Below are 21,797 nucleotides of genomic sequence, written 5' to 3' on the forward strand. Positions count from 1 at the left end.
TTTCCTCCACTTGTCCTCTCCTGCTCTGCAAGTAGTGCTGAGCTCTGTGAAGTTCTGAATTCTAGAGAGACTGGTTTATTTGACAGAATGATTAGCAGTTGCCATCAGTACCTTAAGAGGCCAGGAGAAGCAAGAAGCCCGTTATGTTCAGGATATAAGAGTGCAGGTTAAGTAACATACTTTTGAGCATCTCTTACCTTGTTTTGAAGTAAGACGAGTAAACTCTCAGACTCTAAGAATTGTCAGTAACAGCTGCATGGCGTCTAGTATGGATATATCAGTTTATTTAAAAAAAAAAAGAGTAAGCTCCTTGACATGTTTCAGAAATATACCTATTTTCCACTTTTTAAAGCCACAAATTTTTGTCCTCATCCCCTAAGGCTTTTTAGTGTTTCCAAGTGAATGTAATCATGCGTGCCTCTTCTGGTGGTTGGAGAAGTCTTGCTAGCAAAATGGAACTGATTTGTTAAGCCTTATCCAGACAGCTATAACATTGCCTGAAAACTTTTGGAGGGTGTTACGTGGCCGTGTCCTGTCACCTCTGATGCTTGTTCAGAATGATGTGCACAGGAGTAAATGCAGATTCCAGTGTGAAATTGTGTTACTTTGAGTAAATGGTTTCATCCTGCGGATAACAAGCCTGTCTTCCTGCACTTTATTGATTTAATTCCACCTCGTGATTTGCTGACAGGTTCTGTGAACTACAGCTCTGTCCCCAGCCATTTGATCTAATAGGCTGTGAGGGGGGATTGGTGCTTGGAAACCTCTTTGTCTGGGCTGATGACAGTGGCTGATCAATGATTCATAAACACTTTCTTCAAGGTAGTAGTTAGTCTTTTCCCCAAAGTATAATACGTAGAACAAAAGCTAAGCGTGTAGGTGCATCTTTCTTCTCGCCTTCAGTCTGTCCTTGCAAGGTCCTCTCTTGGTCCTGTGCCACTATCAGTGGGTGAGGAACATGTGGCCAATGGGACACCTGCACCTGGTGAGAGGAAATCCTTCCCTCTCCTGATGCCTCTGTGTGGCAGGATAGCATTTCTATGGATCATTGCTTTCAGCTCGTAGTTCTGATAAAGATCCCTACCACTGCCTCCAAATCCTGAGTTCTTGTTCTTTCTTCTGCAAAGGCATGTCAGGAGCTCAGGGAAGTCGGTTGTCTGCTGCTAAAGCAGTAATTAGAAACTTTATGAAGAGCCGAAGTTTGTGAATGACTTGACAAAGGTACTTAGTCATGGCTTCTGTCAGAAACTGTAGTGAATAACAAAAGCCACACAGCAGGTTGGAGCAGTCTCAAGCACAAATGCCCAATGGAGAACCAGGTGCAGTGACAGACTGACCTGGAAGCGATGGAGTGACGAAGTTAACCACCTTTACTTAGACTATATGTGTCCAACCCACTAGTTTTATATTTCTGTTGCCCTTTTTTAGTATTTTAATTATATAAAAAAGTCAAATTACTTGTGTACACTAACTATATTGTATGTTTTATATGCAGCCCAAGACAATTTCTCTTCACTCAGTGTGGCCCAGGAAGCCAAAAGAGTGGACATCCATGATTGTAGATTGTAGAATCATTAGGATTGGAAAAGACCTCTGAGATCATATAGTCCAGCTGTCATTGTAAAATCTCAGATGTCAGCTCTCAGTTTGTCAGGCTGATTTGGCTGAGGCAGGAGGGAACAGGTAACTACTGGTAGCTGGCCTGAGGTTACGGGGCACTTGATGGAGAGGCTACGATACAGCCAATTTTGAGGCTTTTTTTCACAAAGGGAACCCTTCAAAGCCTCTTCCAAGATCATGGATTTCTAGGTGCTGCCTGTCCTAAAGTACTGAAAGAATTAGGGAGATACTAGAACTGGCTTGGTCCTGTGTATCTGACCACAAGGAATGGTCTGTATTTATTCTTATTCCTTACTCTTTAACTTTGGAGAATTGAAGAGCAGGTGGGTTGAGTGAAGCTGAAGTAAACTCTAAAAAAAATTTAGGCTATAGTTCTATGTAAGTTCCATCAGCTATTTGGGTAATAGCGTTGGTTGTTATCACTGAGTAGGATGTACTTCCAAAAATAATGGTCATATAAGCACCAAAATGCTTGCTTTATGAAAGAGAGATGTTCACATGTATCCTTTCAAGGAATTTTTTTCTGGATGGCTCTGTCTAAAATATCAAAATGAATTGTGAACGTGTAAACAAAATCTGTGTAAATGCAGCTTATGCAATACTTGTGACTCCTACTTAAAAGGAAACCAGAAAAGAAGGACCAAGCAAATTCCATGATCTTTTATGTACAGTGGCTGATTGTCATCTGTTAACATTTGTGGAAAGCTGTAATTAAATACTGAGGGCTGCCATAAGTAAGTTTTATTTTGACAGAAAAGTTCTGCTGCTTATGGGAGGCCTGCTGAGTTGTGTTTTTGATTACACTTGAACGTCTTGGTGATCTCTATCTTTCTGGAGACTTAGTTGGTGATTTATTTCCTTTGTTCACTGAGTTCTGTTAAGAGAGCTGATTATAGCATCTGCTTCCTCATCTGATGAAAACTGAGAATTGTGTTTTTCCTTGAAGGCTTTATATGTGCATTATTTGGAGTGATTCCCGTGCCAGCAGGCTTTAATATACGAGAGTAATTCTTAGAGTAGAAGAAGTACCTGGAGGACATGAAAGAGACCATCCACTAAGGATCAAAACGTAATATTTTCCTCATACTTACAGAAAGCAACCAAATCTATATTCATTACGTATTTTTTTTTTTTTAGAAGAGTTACTGAAGTTTGGATTGCTGTTTAGATACTACAATCTGCAGTAAGTGGCAATGTCAAGGGTTCCTACCCCACCTCCTCCTGGGGAGATGTCCAGTGGACCTGTGGCTGAAAGCTGGTGTTACACACAGGTAATTTGCATGAATTCCTGCAGCTTCATTTTCTATTCATAATTACCATTAACCAAAAAAAAACCCTAAAAACACTGAATTGTGCTGACAGTCTAATATTTTCCCAGCTAATGGTTGGTATGCGAACTACATTTTACTGAAATTTTCTATGTCTTTTTTTCAGGTCAAAGTAGTAAAATTTTCCTACATGTGGACCATTAATAACTTCAGTTTCTGCCGAGAAGAGATGGGTGAAGTTTTAAAGAGTTCTACATTTTCATCAGGGCCAAATGACAAAATGAAATGGTAAGATTTTAATTCTGGCAGCTGCTTTTTTGGTTTTGTTTTGTTTTCACTAGCAAAAGTTGAAAATTCAAGTTGCAAATAAGTATCAAAACTTTGTGATGTTTAATTGCAGGTACAGTTTGCTTCTGGTTTCATAGTTTCAACAGTCACTAGGGAAACACTTGTTTTAATGGGGTATGGCATTCTCTCTTAAAGAAAAAAAAAAAGCATATTTATTTGAAATTATTCTGTGTATGATTTTTAAAAGGCACATTTTTTCCTTTCCTTTAGGTGCCTGAGAGTGAATCCAAAGGGATTAGATGATGAAAGCAAAGACTACTTGTCATTATACTTGCTTTTAGTCAGTTGTCCAAAAAGTGAAGTCAGAGCAAAATTCAAGTTTTCACTGCTGAATGCAAAAAGGGAAGAAACTAAAGCAATGGGTAAGAGAATCTCACTGTGGTGCTTGCAGATTTATAAGACCATTCCACAGAAGGTTTGCTTAGTAATCTTTTCTCTCTTGAACAGAGTTTAACCCTGAGAAAACTTGAAAACATCTTAAGATCCTTTTAGAAACTGAATTAAAAATCTTGTTTCGCACAGTTCTATTCACTCTCAGTTCTTAGTTCTATTCACTGAGCAGTATAAATTGCAATGGGCTACTAACTTCTATCACTCTAGATTCTTGTAGAGAAATTTTTCTAGCAGTTTATTCTTGGTTCCTGTTAGTAGAGTTGTTTTTGCTTTTTTCTAACTACAGTAAAAGTTAGAGTGCTTTATTATATTAGGATAAACGTTCTTTAGATGCTCCTTTAGAGTGTTCTTGTCTCTTTCATCTCATTTACACTAATTATTTTAAAAACATGAATCACATACCCAAGGAACTCAAAGACTTCGTAATAATTGATGAGTTGATTTAATTGCCTTCTTGTTTTCTGTCTTAAAAGCACAACCTTTACTGGAAATGCTTTTTGGTAAAGCTGGAATTCTTATAGAAATGTTTCTGAAAGTTGGACTTTTCTTAACACTAAACGCCCCTGATAGCTTAGCAGGCTATGGACATTTTAGACTGAGCATTTAAATAAAATATTTTAGTGTATGGTAAGAAAAATCATAAATGATAGTATGACTTCTGAAGGGTACATTTCAGCCAGATGTGGGATATGAAAAAGATAATCAAATCTGATTTAGGTCAACAATTTAGTGCAAGTTTTCTTTCTCTTCTTGTACTGCAGGGCTTTTTTTTTTCTTTCTTTCTTTCTTTGAACATCTGTCATTCTTCAGTACTTACCTCCAAAGTCTTCAGGAGGGTTTGCTTTGATTTGGGTTTTTTAGTTACTGTTTTTGTGTAGCTCTATAATTTTCAATCTCTAAATTGCCTTTATTTCTTTACATATTGGGTCTTAAAGTTTTGGTTGAAAATGGCAATTCCTGTGCTACTTTCTCCTAATGTGACTAGACCCACTTGTAATCTTGAATGTAAATTCACAAGGCTGAGTGCAAATCTAAATGCATTAAATGATTTGACTCCTTGGAAGAGAAATAGATGTACATATTTTGCTCCATATTCATCCACTGATAGATTTTACTGCATCAGTCCTTGCAAGACTCATCTCCATGGGGCCAGTGAGTTCTTAGCCCTGCAACTGTACACAGGCCTCTAATTTCTCCTTTTTCTTCCCCACGCTGTTGTGCATGACTGTGCAAACGCTTGAGAAAGGCACCCAGTTGTGCTCTTTTCTCAGTAAAGGTGTGAGAGCTGCCCTCAGTGAGGGCTGTCCAGTGTAGGATGGAGGAATCTGAAGAGCATTTGCTTACTGGTATTCTAAATGCTAAAATTCACAAGATACAAGAAAAATACAATGAATAGATGTCTTCGGTTTCTGCTATAATAGCAGTCCTGTATTTGACACTGTAGAAATTAAACATATTTTCATCTTGGGAAATTACCAACAGAAATCTTAGTTCTTAGACTTTCCAGCCATTTACCATCTGCTCATGGAGATGCTCTATTTTTATATGTAACATGTAATGATGCCCAACTGTAGGCATTCTTTGTTAATAGATAATTCATGCACAGACTGCTGCTTCAAGCAATGCTTGTGTAAGATAGGTAAAACTAACATTTTGACTTCATTAGAAAGAAAACACTCTATGCTGTTTTAATTCTACAGTTTTGTATGTTTAAATGGCTACTGATCTTGTAGTTTCAGAGGGCTAATACTGGTTCTTGCTGGTAACAGTAGCATCTAAGTCTGCAGAACAAAGCTTTGGACTCAATATAGAGAACCTTTCTTTTTTTTTCTTTTGAATAAATTTGATTTTATTTTTTTATTCAGTTTCATGGACTTTGTGAGACCTTGGAAAGTTGGTTTAAAAAAAATGTAAAAAATGCTGACAGATGCCAAAAACCTAAACTGTGTTTTTACAACGGCAGACAATTTTTTTTTCTTGGCGTACAGATTTAAAAACATGAACACTCTTCTACTTTGGTCCCCTCATCTCGAGGCCCCACACTGCACTTCAGTAAGTGCATTTGCCTTTGCTTCTGTGTTTTACATGCGTTCATATAGCAGGTGGATGTTGATACAATTTCTCACCCAGCTTTTTTGGAATTAAAGAAAAGCCCCTCATATGAGAGTGTGTGTGGTGTTTTTTTAAGTTTCTACTATAACTTCAGAAACATTCTTGCTCTTTTTCTTTTCTGCTCTCTTTCTAAATATAACTTCCCATGTTTTATTTTCAAATAAAAGTATACAGTGTACTTTCCTGTGGTCCATTTTGTGGAACAAATGACCATCTTATAGCAGGCGTGCCATGTAGAGTGACTAACCTTACTCAGTGCATGTATTTGCACTAATATGACCATGGGAACCCTTTTGTGGGCTCTGACCATTAGTACAGGGAAAATAAAAGGTTTTGTGGTCACAGCAAATTGTTAAATTTAAAAAATAAAAATAGTCATAGTATGTGGCTTAAAAAAAAAAAAAACACTTGTCAACATATGTTTTTACAACCAGAGAAATAGTTAGCTGAAAGCTTTCATTTCTGTTTTGCTTTTTTTCTGCTCTTTTACTCTATTCCAAAGTAATTTGAACTTGGGAAACGAAACAAGATTTTCTGTTTGAGGAAGAAGCTGAAATAGATTGTTATGACAACTGCAGAAGTGTTGTCAGCATGCATTTGTGATGACAAATTCATTGTCATGGTACTTCCCGATGAGCAGTTTCTGTTTGGACGCATCGGCACTCTTAGACTTTAATTGGAAAAGTCTCTTGCTGGTTGGTGCCTAAGATAAATCTGAAGAGGTGCTGTGGTTTGAATTGCAGATAGTACAGACTTTTCAGATGTTAATGTCTGGTAATATTTGTATTTGACTTGCTTGATCTGTTCATAACTGTCTTTTTATCAGAAAGCCAAAGAGCGTATCGGTTTGTGCAAGGCAAGGATTGGGGTTTTAAGAAGTTTATCCGAAGAGATTTTTTACTAGATGAAGCTAATGGGCTTTTACCGGATGACAAGCTTACGTTATTTTGTGAGGTGGGTGTACTTTAAGCTTTTGTTCTCTTTAAAAAATCCAAAGTTTCTGCTTTATGTTCATTTAAAGAGTACTATGATAGTTGCCTTCTGTAAATGATAGATATGGCAAGAGATGCTTTTACTTGCATTGTCTACGTTGTAATTTGTTTTTTTTGGTACACATACATCGAAATGCAGAACAATTCTGAAATGATTCTTGTAAACTCCACGAATCAGCAAGGATACACTGAAATTTGCTGTAGAGTTATCTATGAAAGGTGGCTGATGTGTGATGTCTGTAGGAGTATTATTTTATTAAGGTCTCCTTTAAATAAAGAAGTGGTGTTTTGGAATTAAAGAATTGTTCATCACTGGATAGGCAAAAGGAAATATCTGTGTGCTGGCTTGCATTTAAAAAATATAAAAGCACAACTGCTGGCTGGAATCTACACTGCAATATTATTATTTGTGGCTTTAATCAGTGAACAGTTTTTTCAAGTAAATTAAACCCTTGATTTTTACAGCAGCTGTTGTATTTTTTTTCTAACCAAATGCAAGTTTTCTAGGATATTTCTTAATACTGAGAATGAATATGGAAAACTGCAGTATAAACTTCCTGGAATGTTATGAGATGCTTTTATAGTATTGGTTTTGTTTGTAACCTAAGATGTCATATTAAAATTGAGTAAAATGCTTACTACATGTTAAAAATGGAAACTAGAGAAAGTTGCAATATAAGAACTGTGTATGTTAAATGCATGTTGACTGGCTATCTCTGCTGCCATGAAGTGATTAGTGGCTTAGGAGGATGATAGATGCTTTAACTGCTAATAAGTTTGCTTTGATCTGTGTATTTACAGGAAATGTGTAAAATTGTCTTGGCAAGATTACAATTTAATTATATGTCATTATGCTGTGTAGGAAGAATAATTGAAATGTGGCCCCTGAGACTAGATATTGCAAATATAGCGCATCTTATTTTCACATAGACAAGTTAAATTAGCTGCGTGATAAATTTGTTATGAATACAATTATTCTGGCGATAAAAGCAGAGGTAACAAGTGTTTTATGGTTCTGCAGAGATACTCAGGAGTATTTCCTTACTTGAAGTTTTTCTTGTTATGAATAGTTTGCTATAAGTTGCTCTTAGTGTTCGTTTTTGGAACTGTGTCTCTTTAATTTTAGTGGGAACAAATGCTGATATTTTTTTCCTCTCAAAAATACTTTGTCTTGATGCTAATAATTGAACATAACTGTTTCCTTACAAAACATGGAGAAGTTCTAAGGAGTGTTCAAGTGTTTGACCTACCCTGATTGTAAGTGTTGCAAGAAGTACAGCATTTTTGAGTTATGCACAGCGAGGGTTTCAGAATATCTTCTGGTTTGTTTCAAATTCGAGCAAAAAGATTGAAGATGCAGATTCTTAAAAACAGATTTGCACATGCTACTAAAAATAACAGGTATTCTTTGAAGGACTTGTTTCTGTATGCAGTTCTGAAATCTGTCATTTTAAATTTGAAGCACTTATTTCTGTGTTCACCTTCCTACTTGTATCTGTGTTTGAAGACTGACTGACCTCCCTAAGAAGGTTTTTGCTTAGTAAAGCTTCCTGATCGTGGTGGGTGTTCAGTAATGATCACTGAATAGCACCTGTACTGGCTTTCTCCTGTTTATCCTACTGGTTCTGCAGAAGGATTATTTGGTCTTCCCAGGCAGCGTGTACGAAGATGCTGCAGAATGTTCTCAAGATTGCTGGATATGTCTTTGGACTGAAAACTGAAGGGTTAGGTCAAATACTTTGCAAAATCTAGTGCTGCCCCTGCCAAACCTACTGAATATAACTGCATAACTATCTTTTGGAGCCTCTAGATCAAATTTTTAGTTACACAGAATCTGAAACTTCCGAAGTCTGGCGACTATTTTCACTTGCTGATAGAACAGCAATTTGTCTGCAGAGTTGTTTTCCTATGGAGTGCTTTTGCTGCTCTTAGGTGACTTACATAGAGAGCAGTCTGGAGTATCACAGCTTATCACACTTACTGTTGGACCACCAGCTTCAAACTCAAGAAAATGATGACTTTTCCCATGTTAGTTGTCATCTTGCCTACTGAACTTGGACAAGTCATAATTCATATATTTTTATATATCCATATACACGAGGATATACAATTTAAAAAAGATCTGTGCAGCCACTGGTGTAGTGTGAAAAGCTGCATCTTGCTTAGCTTTCCATGACGTAAGTACATCGGACCTCGTGGAATATTTGAATCTCCTGCTTAAAATACTACTCTTGTTAAGATAGGTTGTTTGCAATTAGTTTTAGGATCTCCTCATCCTGCATTTTAGGGAAGAAGTAGCTTTACTGTCATGAGTTATTTTATAAACACCACTATGAAGCGCCTGAAAGAAATATTTAGCATAAGGTGTTTGAGGGGGGAAAAAAATGACTGTGATGTTAAAGTGATTGGATTATAGCTTGATTTTAGTGATTCATTTACAACGAACCCCAAAGCACTTAGATTCTAAGCATACTGCCCGGATATGTGATACATGAAACATCAGATTTGCAAGTTAGTAATGACTTTTAAAGTTCTGACCAATAGACAATACAATACATTCATTCAGCTATGGGAGATAAAAATTTTGTTCAGGGTGCATCTAAAAAGAATAACTCATACAGTGATGTACAACCATCAAATATATATTGGAAATCATTCTGAAATATGTTCTGAAATGTTGGAGACCAGCTTGGGTAAATGTAAAGAACATGTAGATGACCTTTCTAGGAATAGTCTGTAGCTAACAAGAAAAGAGATTTCTGTGCTGACAACTTGGAGCAGAAAATTAAGGTGAAGTCTTGAGGAGCCAACCCTTTCCATTGACAAATGATAAGCTTTGTGAAGCTGAGACTCCATTTGTGTGTATGCATACTTCGTGAGATTGCCTTGTGTGAAAACTGAAGCTTTGATCTTTGAATGTTTTAAAGATACAGTCTTATTGTGAAAATGAAAAAAATGTTTTTATTCCATTTTTTAAAGGTGGAAGAATAGAAGGAAAGTTTTTATAATCACAGGGGGGTATGGGATGAAAGGGAATTAGTCAGTGAGTCAAATCCTCAAATTGCTGTCTTAATTGGATCGTCATCCTCTTCTGAGCTGGTTGGTTCACACTGACTTTCTGTGAAGCTTAGCTGTGCTATTTTTGCTTTATGCCAGATTTATTCCAGTTGCTTTGCCTCTAGAAATCAAACGGAGCACCAATCTTAACAATATCAGCATTTTCTTAATATGTAATTCTAATTTTCTGCATTTGAGAGTTGCAGTAATTGAAATCCCATAGCTTTTCTTCTTTAGGAAGGTTTTATTTTAAGGAAGGTTTTATTCTCAGGTGTGTATTCTCAGACAACAGAAATAAAACCTGCTGAGCATTTTCCCAATGGACTGATTAAAAGGAGTTAGTATGCAAAGGTATTTGACAGGGGCAAGTAAGAATGATACCATACTGTTCCTTATGTGAGAGACTTAAGCATGGAGAGTAGTGGTAGCATTCACTTCAGCTGCATGTATTTCAGTTTATCTAGTTCTGTATGAAACTTAAAACGTGTGAGTATGCATTTCATTATTTATTTACTATGTTTTATATTCTGTTGACATGCACATCTCAAATAATGACTTTAATCTTGCTTGAAGAAACAATTGTGAGAGTAAAATGGGGTAACAAGAGAGCTATGCTACTGGTATTTTACAAAACATTTCTGTGCTCTAGTGATCCTACTGATCTGTTTAGAACTTGATTCTGTATACATTTTACTTAAATGTGTAAAGACTGAACTGTTAGCTTATCTCTGAAATAGAATTAACATGTATTTATGGTGTCAAAGGAACCATATCTCTTGACTTACTGTTGCTTTTTTATCGTGTGGTGTATTGGTTGGATGAATGCACAACGTTAGCCTGTAAGTAAAATCCTATTTGTTTTATGTTACTTGTAAGTAAACTGTAAGAAACTGTTTTATGGTTCTGGCCTAATGCCAGAGACACCACTGTGTTTTGCTTTGCTTTGGAATTGCTGAACTTCTAGCAATAGGTGCTGTAATTTAATTACTGTTGGTGTTCAGTTATGAAAGAATTGTCTTGCTGTGATTTTCTGTTAGGTAAGTGTGGTCCAAGACTCAGTAAATATATCAGGACAGTCTAACACAAACACTTTGAAGGTACCTGAATGTCGACTAGCAGAAGATTTAGGGAATCTCTGGGAAACAACAAGATTTACAGACTGCAGTTTTTACGTAGGAGGACAAGAATTCAAAGCACATAAATCTGTCCTTGCAGGTACTTTCTACTTTTGTATTGCTATTACTTTGTTACTAAAATTGCTGAAAGCTTAAAAATTGGCTATATTTAATAAATATTCACCTCTCTTGCTCTAGCACGATCTCCAGTTTTTAATGCGATGTTTGAACATGAAATGGAAGAAAGCAAAAAGGTAAGCCTTACTGAAGACTTTGCACATAAATACTTTTACATTGTGAAAAAGGGATAGCTTGCTGAATGGCTCAAGTGTTGCTAACAGGAAGGTGTGTACTGTGTGGTGGTGCATGATTGGAGTTGATACTTCTGCAGACTCCCGTGCATGAGTTCTCTGGAGTTTCTTTGTGTAGAAAGGGCATATAGGGCTGACTGTGGAAAGGTTCTGGTGGACTTTGTTCTGTCAGATATTTAAATCTGCCCTACACTGCATTTTGTTTTGTTTTTTAACACTTCAGCTGCTAATGCAATTGATCTTGTACTCTTTCCCCTTCAGCTTAAGCTTCAACTCCCATATAAGCCAACTGACTTGATTAGTATGATAGAGCAAAACATGAAAGTTTTATATGGTTGTTAGGACAGAAAGGACCAACAGGTGAATTATAACTCACATTAAGCCTTGAGGGGATGAACTGCTTTTCATTCAGATTCCCTGCAAACACTTGACCTGGATAAGTGTTCTGGTTGGATAGGTATTTAGTCAGCAGAGTTGTCTCTGCTTTTATCCACATCTAAAATGGGTTGGTTATAGGCAGAACCTATGAAGATCAGCTTGCTAAAGGATTGTAATGGATGATCATCATTGAATCTTGCAGGCTGCTGTGGTAGCACTTGTGTCTATGAATCCATCAAGTGTAATACAACTGTGTGGCATTTTTTCCTTTTTGCAGTTTCCCAGGAAACTTTCTCAGACAGAATTGGAATATAAAAAGCACTTGCTTGGAATTCTTGATTTAAAGAAATTCAGATGCATTCCACCTTCAGTAATGTGCTTTATGTTAACAACAAATCTCCTGTGCAGCCTTGCTCTTGTACATCGTCCTGTGCTTTGATGGTTTCATACCTGCTTCAAAAGGCTAATGCTTGCTTCTGCATCTTTGTCACTCCTTCCTCCCTTATTTGCTTATAGGGGATGGTGTAAGGGGTTGAACATGCAATACCACTCTTCTATTAGGAAGGCCGTGAGATATGTGATGTCCATGAGATGTTTCTTTGTTTGCTTTTTGGATTTTTGAGGAAAAAAAACAAACTGTGTTGACTGTTTAAGTCGGTTCAGTGTTCTCTGTTGCTCTGCTTTCTGCTTTTCCAAGCATGTCATTGTCAGGTTCAAAACTCAGAGCACTTGTAAATAGTCCTGAAACTACCTTGATTTTCAGGTGCATCTTGTGTAATACAGTCCACAAAGTTAGATATTTCAAGAAGGAAAATGCAATCAATTCTTCTCGTGTAAAGTTTCCTAATTGATTTCCCCCTGACTCTTAAGAGCTACTGTTTACTTTCTGCTTAATGTTCTAGAATGTAGCTTGAAATTGTAAGGGTTTTGTATGATGGGTGTGGAGTGAAAACATGATGTGCACACAGGTAATACTTGATACATTTGCTTCAGAAACATAGCTGATTTCCGGAGGTTTTTGATAACCATTCTTTTCCTTTACCAGAACCGTGTGGAAATAAATGATGTAGACCCTGAAGTTTTTAAAGAAATGATGAGATTCATTTACACAGGAAAAGCACCAAACCTTGAAAAAATGGCTGACAATTTGTTGGCTGCTGCAGACAAAGTAAGTAACTAACCCCTAAGGTCTCAAAATTGATGTTAGTTTGTGAAACATTCTTCTAAAAAATAATCTTCCTTCAGTTTGATTTGTTTCAATTTTTGAAATACCATGAGAAAGATCTCATTTGAAATACAGAAAGATGGGAAGAACAGAATTCTTTATCAGTAGAATCTTAGCAATCTGTCAATAAGTTTTTCTTTACCCAAGTGTTCCAGACTTTACGTAAGTATAGTAAGGATAAGTAAGGATAGTAAATACAATGCACTATAATTAATTAAATAAAAAATAGGGACCATTGATATGATTTGGAAAAGTGGATCTTAAAATCTGTCCTAGGTCTTGATATTCATTAGAGGATTTATGCAAGTATTTGAATAAACCATGTACCATAAAGTTACTACTACTTCAGAACTTTTATCTTTGTCTTCCCTACAAACTCCATAGACTCTTCTGCATTGGGAATCTTGTCTACTATTATCTGCTTGCCTTCTCTTGTTTACTGCTTGAGGTGAGAGGTCTTAAAACAACACTGAAGTTGTAACTTAGTTATCTGAATATTTTTTTAACTTGATGCTTTTTTTCTTTCTTCTCTTCATTCCTTCACAGCTTAGATTGAGATTTTAGTTAGCTATCAGCAGAGAGGACATGTAGTTGTCTCTCCTTGGGGAGCTGTAAGTAGCTTAGAGCTCAGAATATTCCTTTTAGTATGTGTAATCTGTAACCTATTCACTCTCAATTCAGAGTATGGTAATTTCTTAAACCACCTGTGTGATTTCTAAATTGGTTGTGGAAGTACATCCTCAAAACATTGGTGGAAAAGCATTCTGTTCTTATAGTCAACTCTATCACAGTAATGTAAGCCATCCCAGTACTTAATTTCAAGAAACAATTAAGTTTTCTTGGCAATTTAATATTCAATTTTTTTTTAAGAATTTTTGAACTGGCACTGCTCTGGCTTTGGTGACTTACCACATGTATTCATTTGAAATCTCACTGCCAGCCTCTCATCTTCTGAAACTCAGTGCTTTGTCCAGTTCTATACACCCAAGTGGGAAGGTGGAACAGTGTCATGTTATGAATGCTGGTTTTATTGACTACACTGATAGATGCTGGAGAATGTCTTAAGGTGAATCTACATAATAAGTCTGCAATAGCAGGCGTAAAGATAGTGAGCAAGAAGGTCCCTTCATATTCTTGCAATGGTTAAAATCTTTCAGTTTCTCCTGAGTATGGAATAATAATCTAAATACAGTGTTCTGCATATTACTAGAGAGATTGCACTGCTTTATTACCTGGTATGTACAGAGTTAACATAACTTTTGTGTTCTCGAAATAGAAGTATCCTGAGGAGTAGTGTAGTGATACAAATGGATGTAAAAAATGCATAGGCATAGAAACATTGAAAGTTGGCCCAAGAATTTCACTTTTCCTCAGTAGCATTTATTTCTTGCATGGTACAGTTACTAATACAAATGTATTAGATGGCAGTTTGACTATATATATGCCATTTATGCATCTAAAATTTCTTTCAGTCTTGAAAACTGATTGCTAAATTAAATGGGTTGGAGATGATTTCAGCAGAAGTGTATACAGCTGAATGAAACCTATTCAATGTATGACATCCTTCAAAATATAAGCACATTTTATTCATGCAGAATATAGTATGGAAACATTTTACATACCTTTTCTGGTAGACTGTGTTAAAGTTAAGTAGTTCTTTTTAAAAGAATAAATTCATAGAGGAAAAACACCTCGGAACAAGCCAGTTTCAAGCAGACTAATATATTTTTGCTTTCAGAGGTTTCATGAAGTTTTCCATTGTACAATTTCTTGCCTCATGCTTTGAGATGTAAACTTATCTGATGATGGTTTTAATAAAGTGCCTGTGTCTTCCTTGCTCTTCTTCTTTTACCAAACTGGAGGAAAACAAACTCTTAAATGAGTTACTTCTTGTGTTGTTTTTTTTTTTTTTAATAAAAGTCCTTCTAATAATTTCTAACCTGATGTCTTACCATTGGAAGACTCCAATGCAGTGTATTGAATTTCCTGTTGGCTCTTAAGCTTGAGAGACACTAAGTGTTTTCATGGCCGGGTCTGTCTTTTGAACTAATGGTAAAAAGAATAAGTTTGAAGAATAATTAGTGTAGTTTTTTCTTTTATCAGTATGCACTGGAACGGCTGAAGGTCATGTGTGAGGAAGCACTCTGTAGTAACCTCTCGGTAGAAAACGTTGCTGACATTCTTATCCTCGCAGATTTGCACAGCGCTGAGCAGTTAAAAGCACAAGCAATAGACTTTATTAACAGGCAAGTAATGTTAATGAGAATCTAAATATATTTTAACTTATGCTTTGCACACCTTCTCAATACTAGCACGTATTCTCTCTTTCAGGTGCAGTGTTCTTAGACAACTTGGGTGTAAAGATGGGAAAAACTGGAATAGCAAGTAAGTTTCCCTGCTTCCTGATGTTCTGTACAAACACTGCTACATAGACCGCAGATCTTAAGAACTGTTACTTCATTTCCACACTACTGAGGCCTGTCACTCACTGTAAGTAAAATAGGATTTGGCAGATACTACCACAGTTACGATTGTGACTTCCCTTTTAGATGATATGGGGAGTTAACTGCCCTCCGGTGCGAGGTCATAACAACAGCTAGATTTCAGTCCCTTTCCGAGGAAGAGTCTGTGCTGTGAGAAAAGCAGCATCAGCCCTCAGTAAAGGAAATCTTTCAGTTATCCAGGTTGTGCCTGGTGCACTGGCAACGCTGGTGTGATTTCAAGACTTGCTTAGATGAGTCTGAGCCTGCACCATTACCAAAACAGAAGGGCAGTTTCTCTTCATGCCTCTGGCAACACATTTGTTGCTACAAACAAACCTTCCCATGTGCCAGCACTCATACTTTTGAGGCCACACAACCGGTCAGTCGTGTCCCTTGATCTGACTGATTCTCTAGTGCTCATACCTGCACTAAAAATCAGTTGAGAATATGTCCCCCATACTGTAGGACTGATTGCAGTATATACTTAAAGCAGCTCAAGTAAATCATGGGACAGAAGACAGCCAGCTTCACGGTGAATAGTGGTAAGCTGAAATGTAGTAAAAGGACAGCAGGGTTTTGCTTCTTGCTGTCAGAATGTCTGGAACAGTTAAAGAACTTGTGCTTATACCAGTTACTTTAGTAGTGTTTTCCCTGAAGAACTTGATTTTCACAGGAGTCGTGAATGAGCATGGTGTGGAAAAGGAAGGGTATGGTAGAAAGAAATCATGACATACAAAGCAGGAAAACTAATAAAACTCTGTGACCAGTGTGGACTAGTTGCTGTGTTATTTTTCCTGTGATTTGGAGCTTATTAGTTGACTTTGGTCTTGGGTAATTGCTAGTAAGGATGCTGGCCGTCTTTATTTCTCTGATGTATTGCGGATGATTTAACTGAAGCAATTTGAGAGGGCCTGGCTTAACTGCCTGAGAACTAAGGAGTCCAAACTTTGGTGTTATTGCTCAAGGCACTTACCTCTATTGACTTGCAGCAGAAGATTAAAGGCTGGCATTAGAAATCAGCAAAACATTTTTTTTGAGAGAGATTATACAGTGTAGAGATCAGATGCTAACTTTATGCCTGACAATTTCCCAAGACAATATGAAGATTCTTATGAAAATGCAGCAATGGAAATCTGGGATCAGTGGCTAAGCTGTTTGTTCCAAACTGCAAATTTATCCTGTGTCCATGTGCCACATGTTTCAACCAGCATAGTATTCTTTGTTTGCAGAGTAAATGTTATGGTTTTGCTTTATATTATTTCAAAACAACATTGCATCAACTTTTTTGTAAATAATATAAATATGTTGAGAAAATACATTATTATTTCATGAATGTCAACACGATGCTTGCTGAAATCTGTTGTTAAAAATTGACAGTGGCTGCTGAAAGCTATTCTGAATGCAGTCTGGGATCTTGTACTGAAAAGAGTTGAATATCCCCCAGGTATCTGTCACTGGTACTGAGACTGCAATCTCTAACTGAAGGGTTCTGCTGTCACCTAGCTAATCTGTCTTCATGACTTTTTCTAGTATGCAAACTACTCATTTTTGCTGCAGTTTCAGCTGATTCATCTTGTTGTCTTTCCTTCACCCCCCACATAGAGCGTATTCTATGTAATGAGATTCTTATGTCTTCCCCTGGTTTTCTTTTCTCAGCAATGAACTTCTATATTTCTTCTAGTTATATGAACATTTTTATTGCTTTTCGTGTGTGATTGAAAGCTGGTTATGTTACACTGTGCTCTATCGGACACAGTTCCCTTCCTGAGGTCTGCCAAGTATTGAATAGAGCAGGATGAGTAGCCTGTGTACTACACACGCTATTACTGGTATATCCAAATTTGGTTCTGCTTCCCAACGGTGTTGTTACTGCTTTCATAATGTTTGTCTTGTAATGTGCAGCTGCTCTTCTGCTGTAATCGTGCCCTGCCTGCTCTTTTCTCCACCGTGTGTTTGTGCATTTGATTTGTAAAAGTGTGTGACTGTTCTCAATGCTTTTGTTTTCAGCCAAGCAACAGACATAATGGAAACAGCAGGCTGGAAGTCCATGATCCACTCCCACCCTCACTTAGTAGCAGAGGCCTTTCGTGCACTCGCGTCTGCACAGTGTCCACAGTTTGGCATTCCACGCAAACGGCTAAAACAGTCCTGAAATCTTCCATGGACTTAGAGAAATTGAATTGACTCTACTCCTCCATGTCCAGAGGTGTTTTCACAAACCATAACAAGAGTTTTTGTTATCCTTGTCCACAGAACAGAAGCTGAAAAAGCCTATTGTTTGCTTTTCAGATGGATAATTTATGGTTTAATCCTCAGCTTTAAATTAGACTGATTACTCTAATTCACTGAAAGGCCTTAAATTATCTTCAATGACTCTAGTCCATATAGTTTAATGTATCTTGATTTTTTTTATTATTATTATTTTTTAATGTGCCTTGTCTTTTTGACTAGGCTCTGCAGGATTGCACTAGCTCCATAATGCAGTAAAGTTGATAACTGAAGATTAATTTTTTGAAAGGGATCTTCCATTATTTTCAGAAGAAAAAAAGATTATTATAGTTTGGTCCTGTGCTAACTGGAAGGTTTTAACTAGCCTCTCATTGAAAGCACTTGAACCAGAGGCACAAATGTACCCTAGACAAGTGCTGTGTATGGGGAGAGCCTGTTTACCTTCAGCGAATGCCTACAGGCTATTTATGGCAATATACTGCTTTGAACATAATTTATTTTTCATTGTGGGGGCAAATATGCAATGGTTTGGCCCAAAAATGTATTTTCATTACAGTTTGTAATGCTTATTGTGTGTGTGTCAAAGCTGTCCAAACGGTGAAAAGAAACACAGAATATGAACCTCTTGCTTGTGTTTCTTTGTGGTCCATCGCTAGTTTACATTTAATGCAGAACTGAACGAGAGGTGAAGAGTTCAATGTGAAAACAGAGAAGTATTGTATATGGAAAAAATATATCCCACATGTACGGTTACATAGGAAAGTAAAGAATGCATAGAATGACCAAATGTAAATTGAAGAAAATGGGCCAAATGGATTCTTAATATGCACTTTTAACGTGTAACTTTTGTATGTTGTGTGGTACATATATATTTTGCTTTTGATGAATTAATGAGGTACAGGTAATTGTGGCTTAACTTTTTAGATACATTTTCAGATGCCCACAGCCACATGGGATTTAGTTTTGTTAGAAAAAGAAAGGCATGTCTTTTTAAGACTCATTTGAAGGTGACTATTGCAAGCTTTCATATTTAAATACCAGAATACTTCTGCTTATTTGAAAGAGGCATGTGGAAGGCAAAATTGTGGAGGAAAAGCTTTCCCCATCTCAATGTGTGCACAGCTTCTCTTAGCACCTGGGAAGCTCCACACGCATCAGGAGGAATATTTCCCTGAAATGTCAGATGTGTCAGCAGGCAGAGACTTGCTCAGTCTTGCATTTCAGTTATTGTACTAGCATTGTGGATGGTATTGAAATTCTGCATAATGTGAAAAGGATGAAACGTTCATAAAATGCTTGTCATGGGCCAGTTCTTTATTCCATGAACCTTAGCTTTAATACCAACATCCTCAGTGTTTGATAGCTTTGTTTACAATTGAGAGGAAAGGTTTGCAGTAGTGCACACTCAAAATGTTTCCTGAGTTATTACATTGAGTTTACTGTAATAGTGATGTGTTGCATTTCTTCTTTGGGAAGACTTGGGTTTAGCAGTGGGGATTGGGAGGAGATCTCACCTAATTTATGATCATGTTTGGATAAAGGCTTTAGTTTGCCTGTTAAAAATAATTAAAAAAAAAAGTTATGCAGGGAACAGAGAGGAGGAATTGTTTACTCTCTTACAGTCTTTTTCCATCCTCATTTCGTTAAGGTTCTTATTCTTATGAATTGCTCTAAATGAAGTTTTTAGAGGAAAGAATGTATACTTTTATACTCTGGCCATTAGCAAAGGCAAATTGGAAAAAATGCCCACACCAATTTCTTAAAATAATCTCTAAACATGCATTTTCTGACCTTCCAACTAAATCTTTTATGACGGACAAAGTGTAAAACCAGAAACTTTAATAGTACCTAAGGCATCAAATTATATATTTACAGAGATTTATCCTTATATCAATTTTTAAATATTTATCTAAAATAAGGTCTGACAAGCATTTTCCACAATAAGATGTGGAGATGATTGTTCCCTCCAAAACAGTGCTGTTGTGGCTGCGCTGTTTAATGTTAGAACACATTATTACCCTCATACCCATCACCGGTAAGATTTGCAGCCCTAGCACACTGAGTGACTTGAATATTTAGTACTGCAATGATTGTCCAGCTCAGCTTGATCTAAAGTAACAACATACAGTAATCTAATGGAAAGCTTAAGGATTTTACAAGACTTTTTTTTTTTTCTAGATGCTTAATAGCACACACTTGTACCAAAAAATGTCAGACACTGTGCTGTGGTATTACCTACATTGTGAAGTGTCCACTTCTCAAGTTAGGCAGTGTATACCGTACGTTACACTGACAGGAGAGAAAACAAACCACATGATCTGATTGGATTTGGGTTTATTATGTATATTTTTAAGTTTGGTCAGCTCTTAAGAAAGAGGCAAAACAGTTGCTGTATTCTTAAGTGAGTGCACTAAAATTCACCTCTTCTGTTCTTTAAACACATGCGGTGTTCTTGTCTTTCTGGGATGGGATAGCTGTTAATTGCAACCCTCTCCTTTGGATTCAGTAGCTTGTTTTCATCCCCTACATCTCAAACACTTGCCTTTCAAAGCATCAGTTGTCAGTTCTAAGTGCAGCAGATAGAAGACTATGTAATACGATGGACAGATTTTGGGTTGGTTTTTCTTTTTCAGGATGAAATCATAGGATTTTTTTTCTTAGTTTTGTATACAGATTAGGAATATATTGTATGAAGGTGCCACGTTTTGGCTTGCCAACACTACTCCCTTGGATAGATGTGAACCACCACTTGCATACTTTTCTGGGGAGAACCCTGCATGTGTGTCCTGTGTGTGTGCGTGTGTGTATGTATGACTGTGCGGTGTTTTTTGTCAAGAATGACTTTCTAAAAATAAGGACTCCATTTGCTGTTAAAATGCTATTATGTATTATATATTATTATTATTTTTTTTCCATTTGAACCTCTCCTAAGGAGATGCTTTGGGTGGAAGAGGCTTCAATAAACAATCCTTATTTTCTAGTCCATTTACTGCATGCAGAAGTGTGAACACATTGTGCCTTTTTAGGAAACTGTTGGAATGAAGGGAAGATTTAACAGGAAACAAAATCTTTTTAAAAGGTATTTTTTAAAGGTGAAGGAGAGTATTTGATATGCTGTTGAGACAGAAGTTACAGATCATACCTTTGAGCTCTGTTGCATGTTGACTCCTGCTTTTGCAGTTAAGTTTTGCTGCAAAAAGTGTGGAATAACACATAAGTTGAATAATGGTCTATTTTGTGAAAATGTGAAAATATTTGCTGTTACAAGCTGAGTGTGTATCAAAATGTGATAATCATGGACATGAAGTTAGTTTTTAAAAGTCACTCTAGTTCTGATGTTTTTCTCAACAATGGGTATTTAACACAAAACTCACCTTTCTACAGGTCAGTAGAAGACCTACGTGGAGATTATTCCTTTTAAATCCTCATGGAAAGGCTTCTCCCTTGGGAGAATAAAATGATCTGCAGTTTTTGAAACTGTGTTTCGTAAGACAGTGAATTGCAGATGTGAGGTATTGCTACCTGAAATATTGTTGAGTTACACTGAATTTTACTATTGGTTAATAAAATACCTTGGTTTTTTTTTTTTTTGACGAATGGAATGTTCTTTATCTGATGTTGATAGCTTCTGTAGTAAAGAGCTTAGCTTGTTAGCTAGCAAGACACTGACTTAATTTCATAACTTGGCTTCTGCTTACAGTAAATGGACTATGTTTGTAAAGGGAATTCACTATTTCAAGTGTTTTGCAAGGAACTTCACTGTATTTGTAACCTGTTTTTTGAAGGCTTAAGATAAATGAGTCCTATTTTAGAAATCAAGCCAGTGAAATGACTTGGACCTGTTTTGGGGTGGAGATGATTAAGAGAATTCAGATATGTAAACAATTGTATCGAACCATCCAGCCTTTTTTATCAGCTGATGTTAATGGTGAAATACTTTTTGTACCTTGTTGCTGAAAATATTTTTGCGTTTCAGCACATCAAGTTACAATAAAGTTGTTACTTATACAGAACGTGTCTGTGTGGCTTGTATTTTATTCCCCCAATGTATGTGTTCACAATGGCTACCGAACTTTGTGTCCTTTCAGAAAGCTATTTTACCAGCACTGTATCAGTCTGGTGTAAAACGTACTGCTGTCCTTTTGGAAATCATTGGGCAGGCTCCTGTTGCTGTCTTGCCCTGAAATCCACTGATTACTTTTCTGCATTGACACTTCAGAATATCTGGGAGCTCTGGATAGTCTATAACTTGCTGGCCTGAGAAAC

At 36.8% G+C, this 21,797-nt stretch overlaps 1 protein-coding gene across 1 annotated transcript; it reads left to right on the forward strand.

Moving 5' to 3' along the window:
- Positions 1-2,742: 2,742 nt before the first annotated feature.
- SPOPL (speckle type BTB/POZ protein like) lies at positions 2,743-21,544 on the forward strand. The gene is made up of 10 exons (XM_003207731.3): positions 2,743-2,891; positions 3,055-3,176; positions 3,447-3,598; positions 6,568-6,695; positions 10,828-11,005; positions 11,104-11,159; positions 12,640-12,762; positions 14,923-15,065; positions 15,151-15,204; positions 17,310-21,544. Exons 1-10 carry the CDS (start codon positions 2,814-2,816, stop codon positions 17,452-17,454), a joined length of 1,179 nt encoding a protein of 392 aa, XP_003207779.1. The 5' UTR covers positions 2,743-2,813; the 3' UTR covers positions 17,455-21,544.
- The last annotated feature ends 253 nt before the right edge of the window (positions 21,545-21,797 follow it).

Source organism: Meleagris gallopavo, chromosome 7 (genome assembly GCF_000146605.3).
Source record: "Meleagris gallopavo isolate NT-WF06-2002-E0010 breed Aviagen turkey brand Nicholas breeding stock chromosome 7, Turkey_5.1, whole genome shotgun sequence".
NCBI classification, from domain to species: Eukaryota; Metazoa; Chordata; class Aves; order Galliformes; family Phasianidae; genus Meleagris; species Meleagris gallopavo.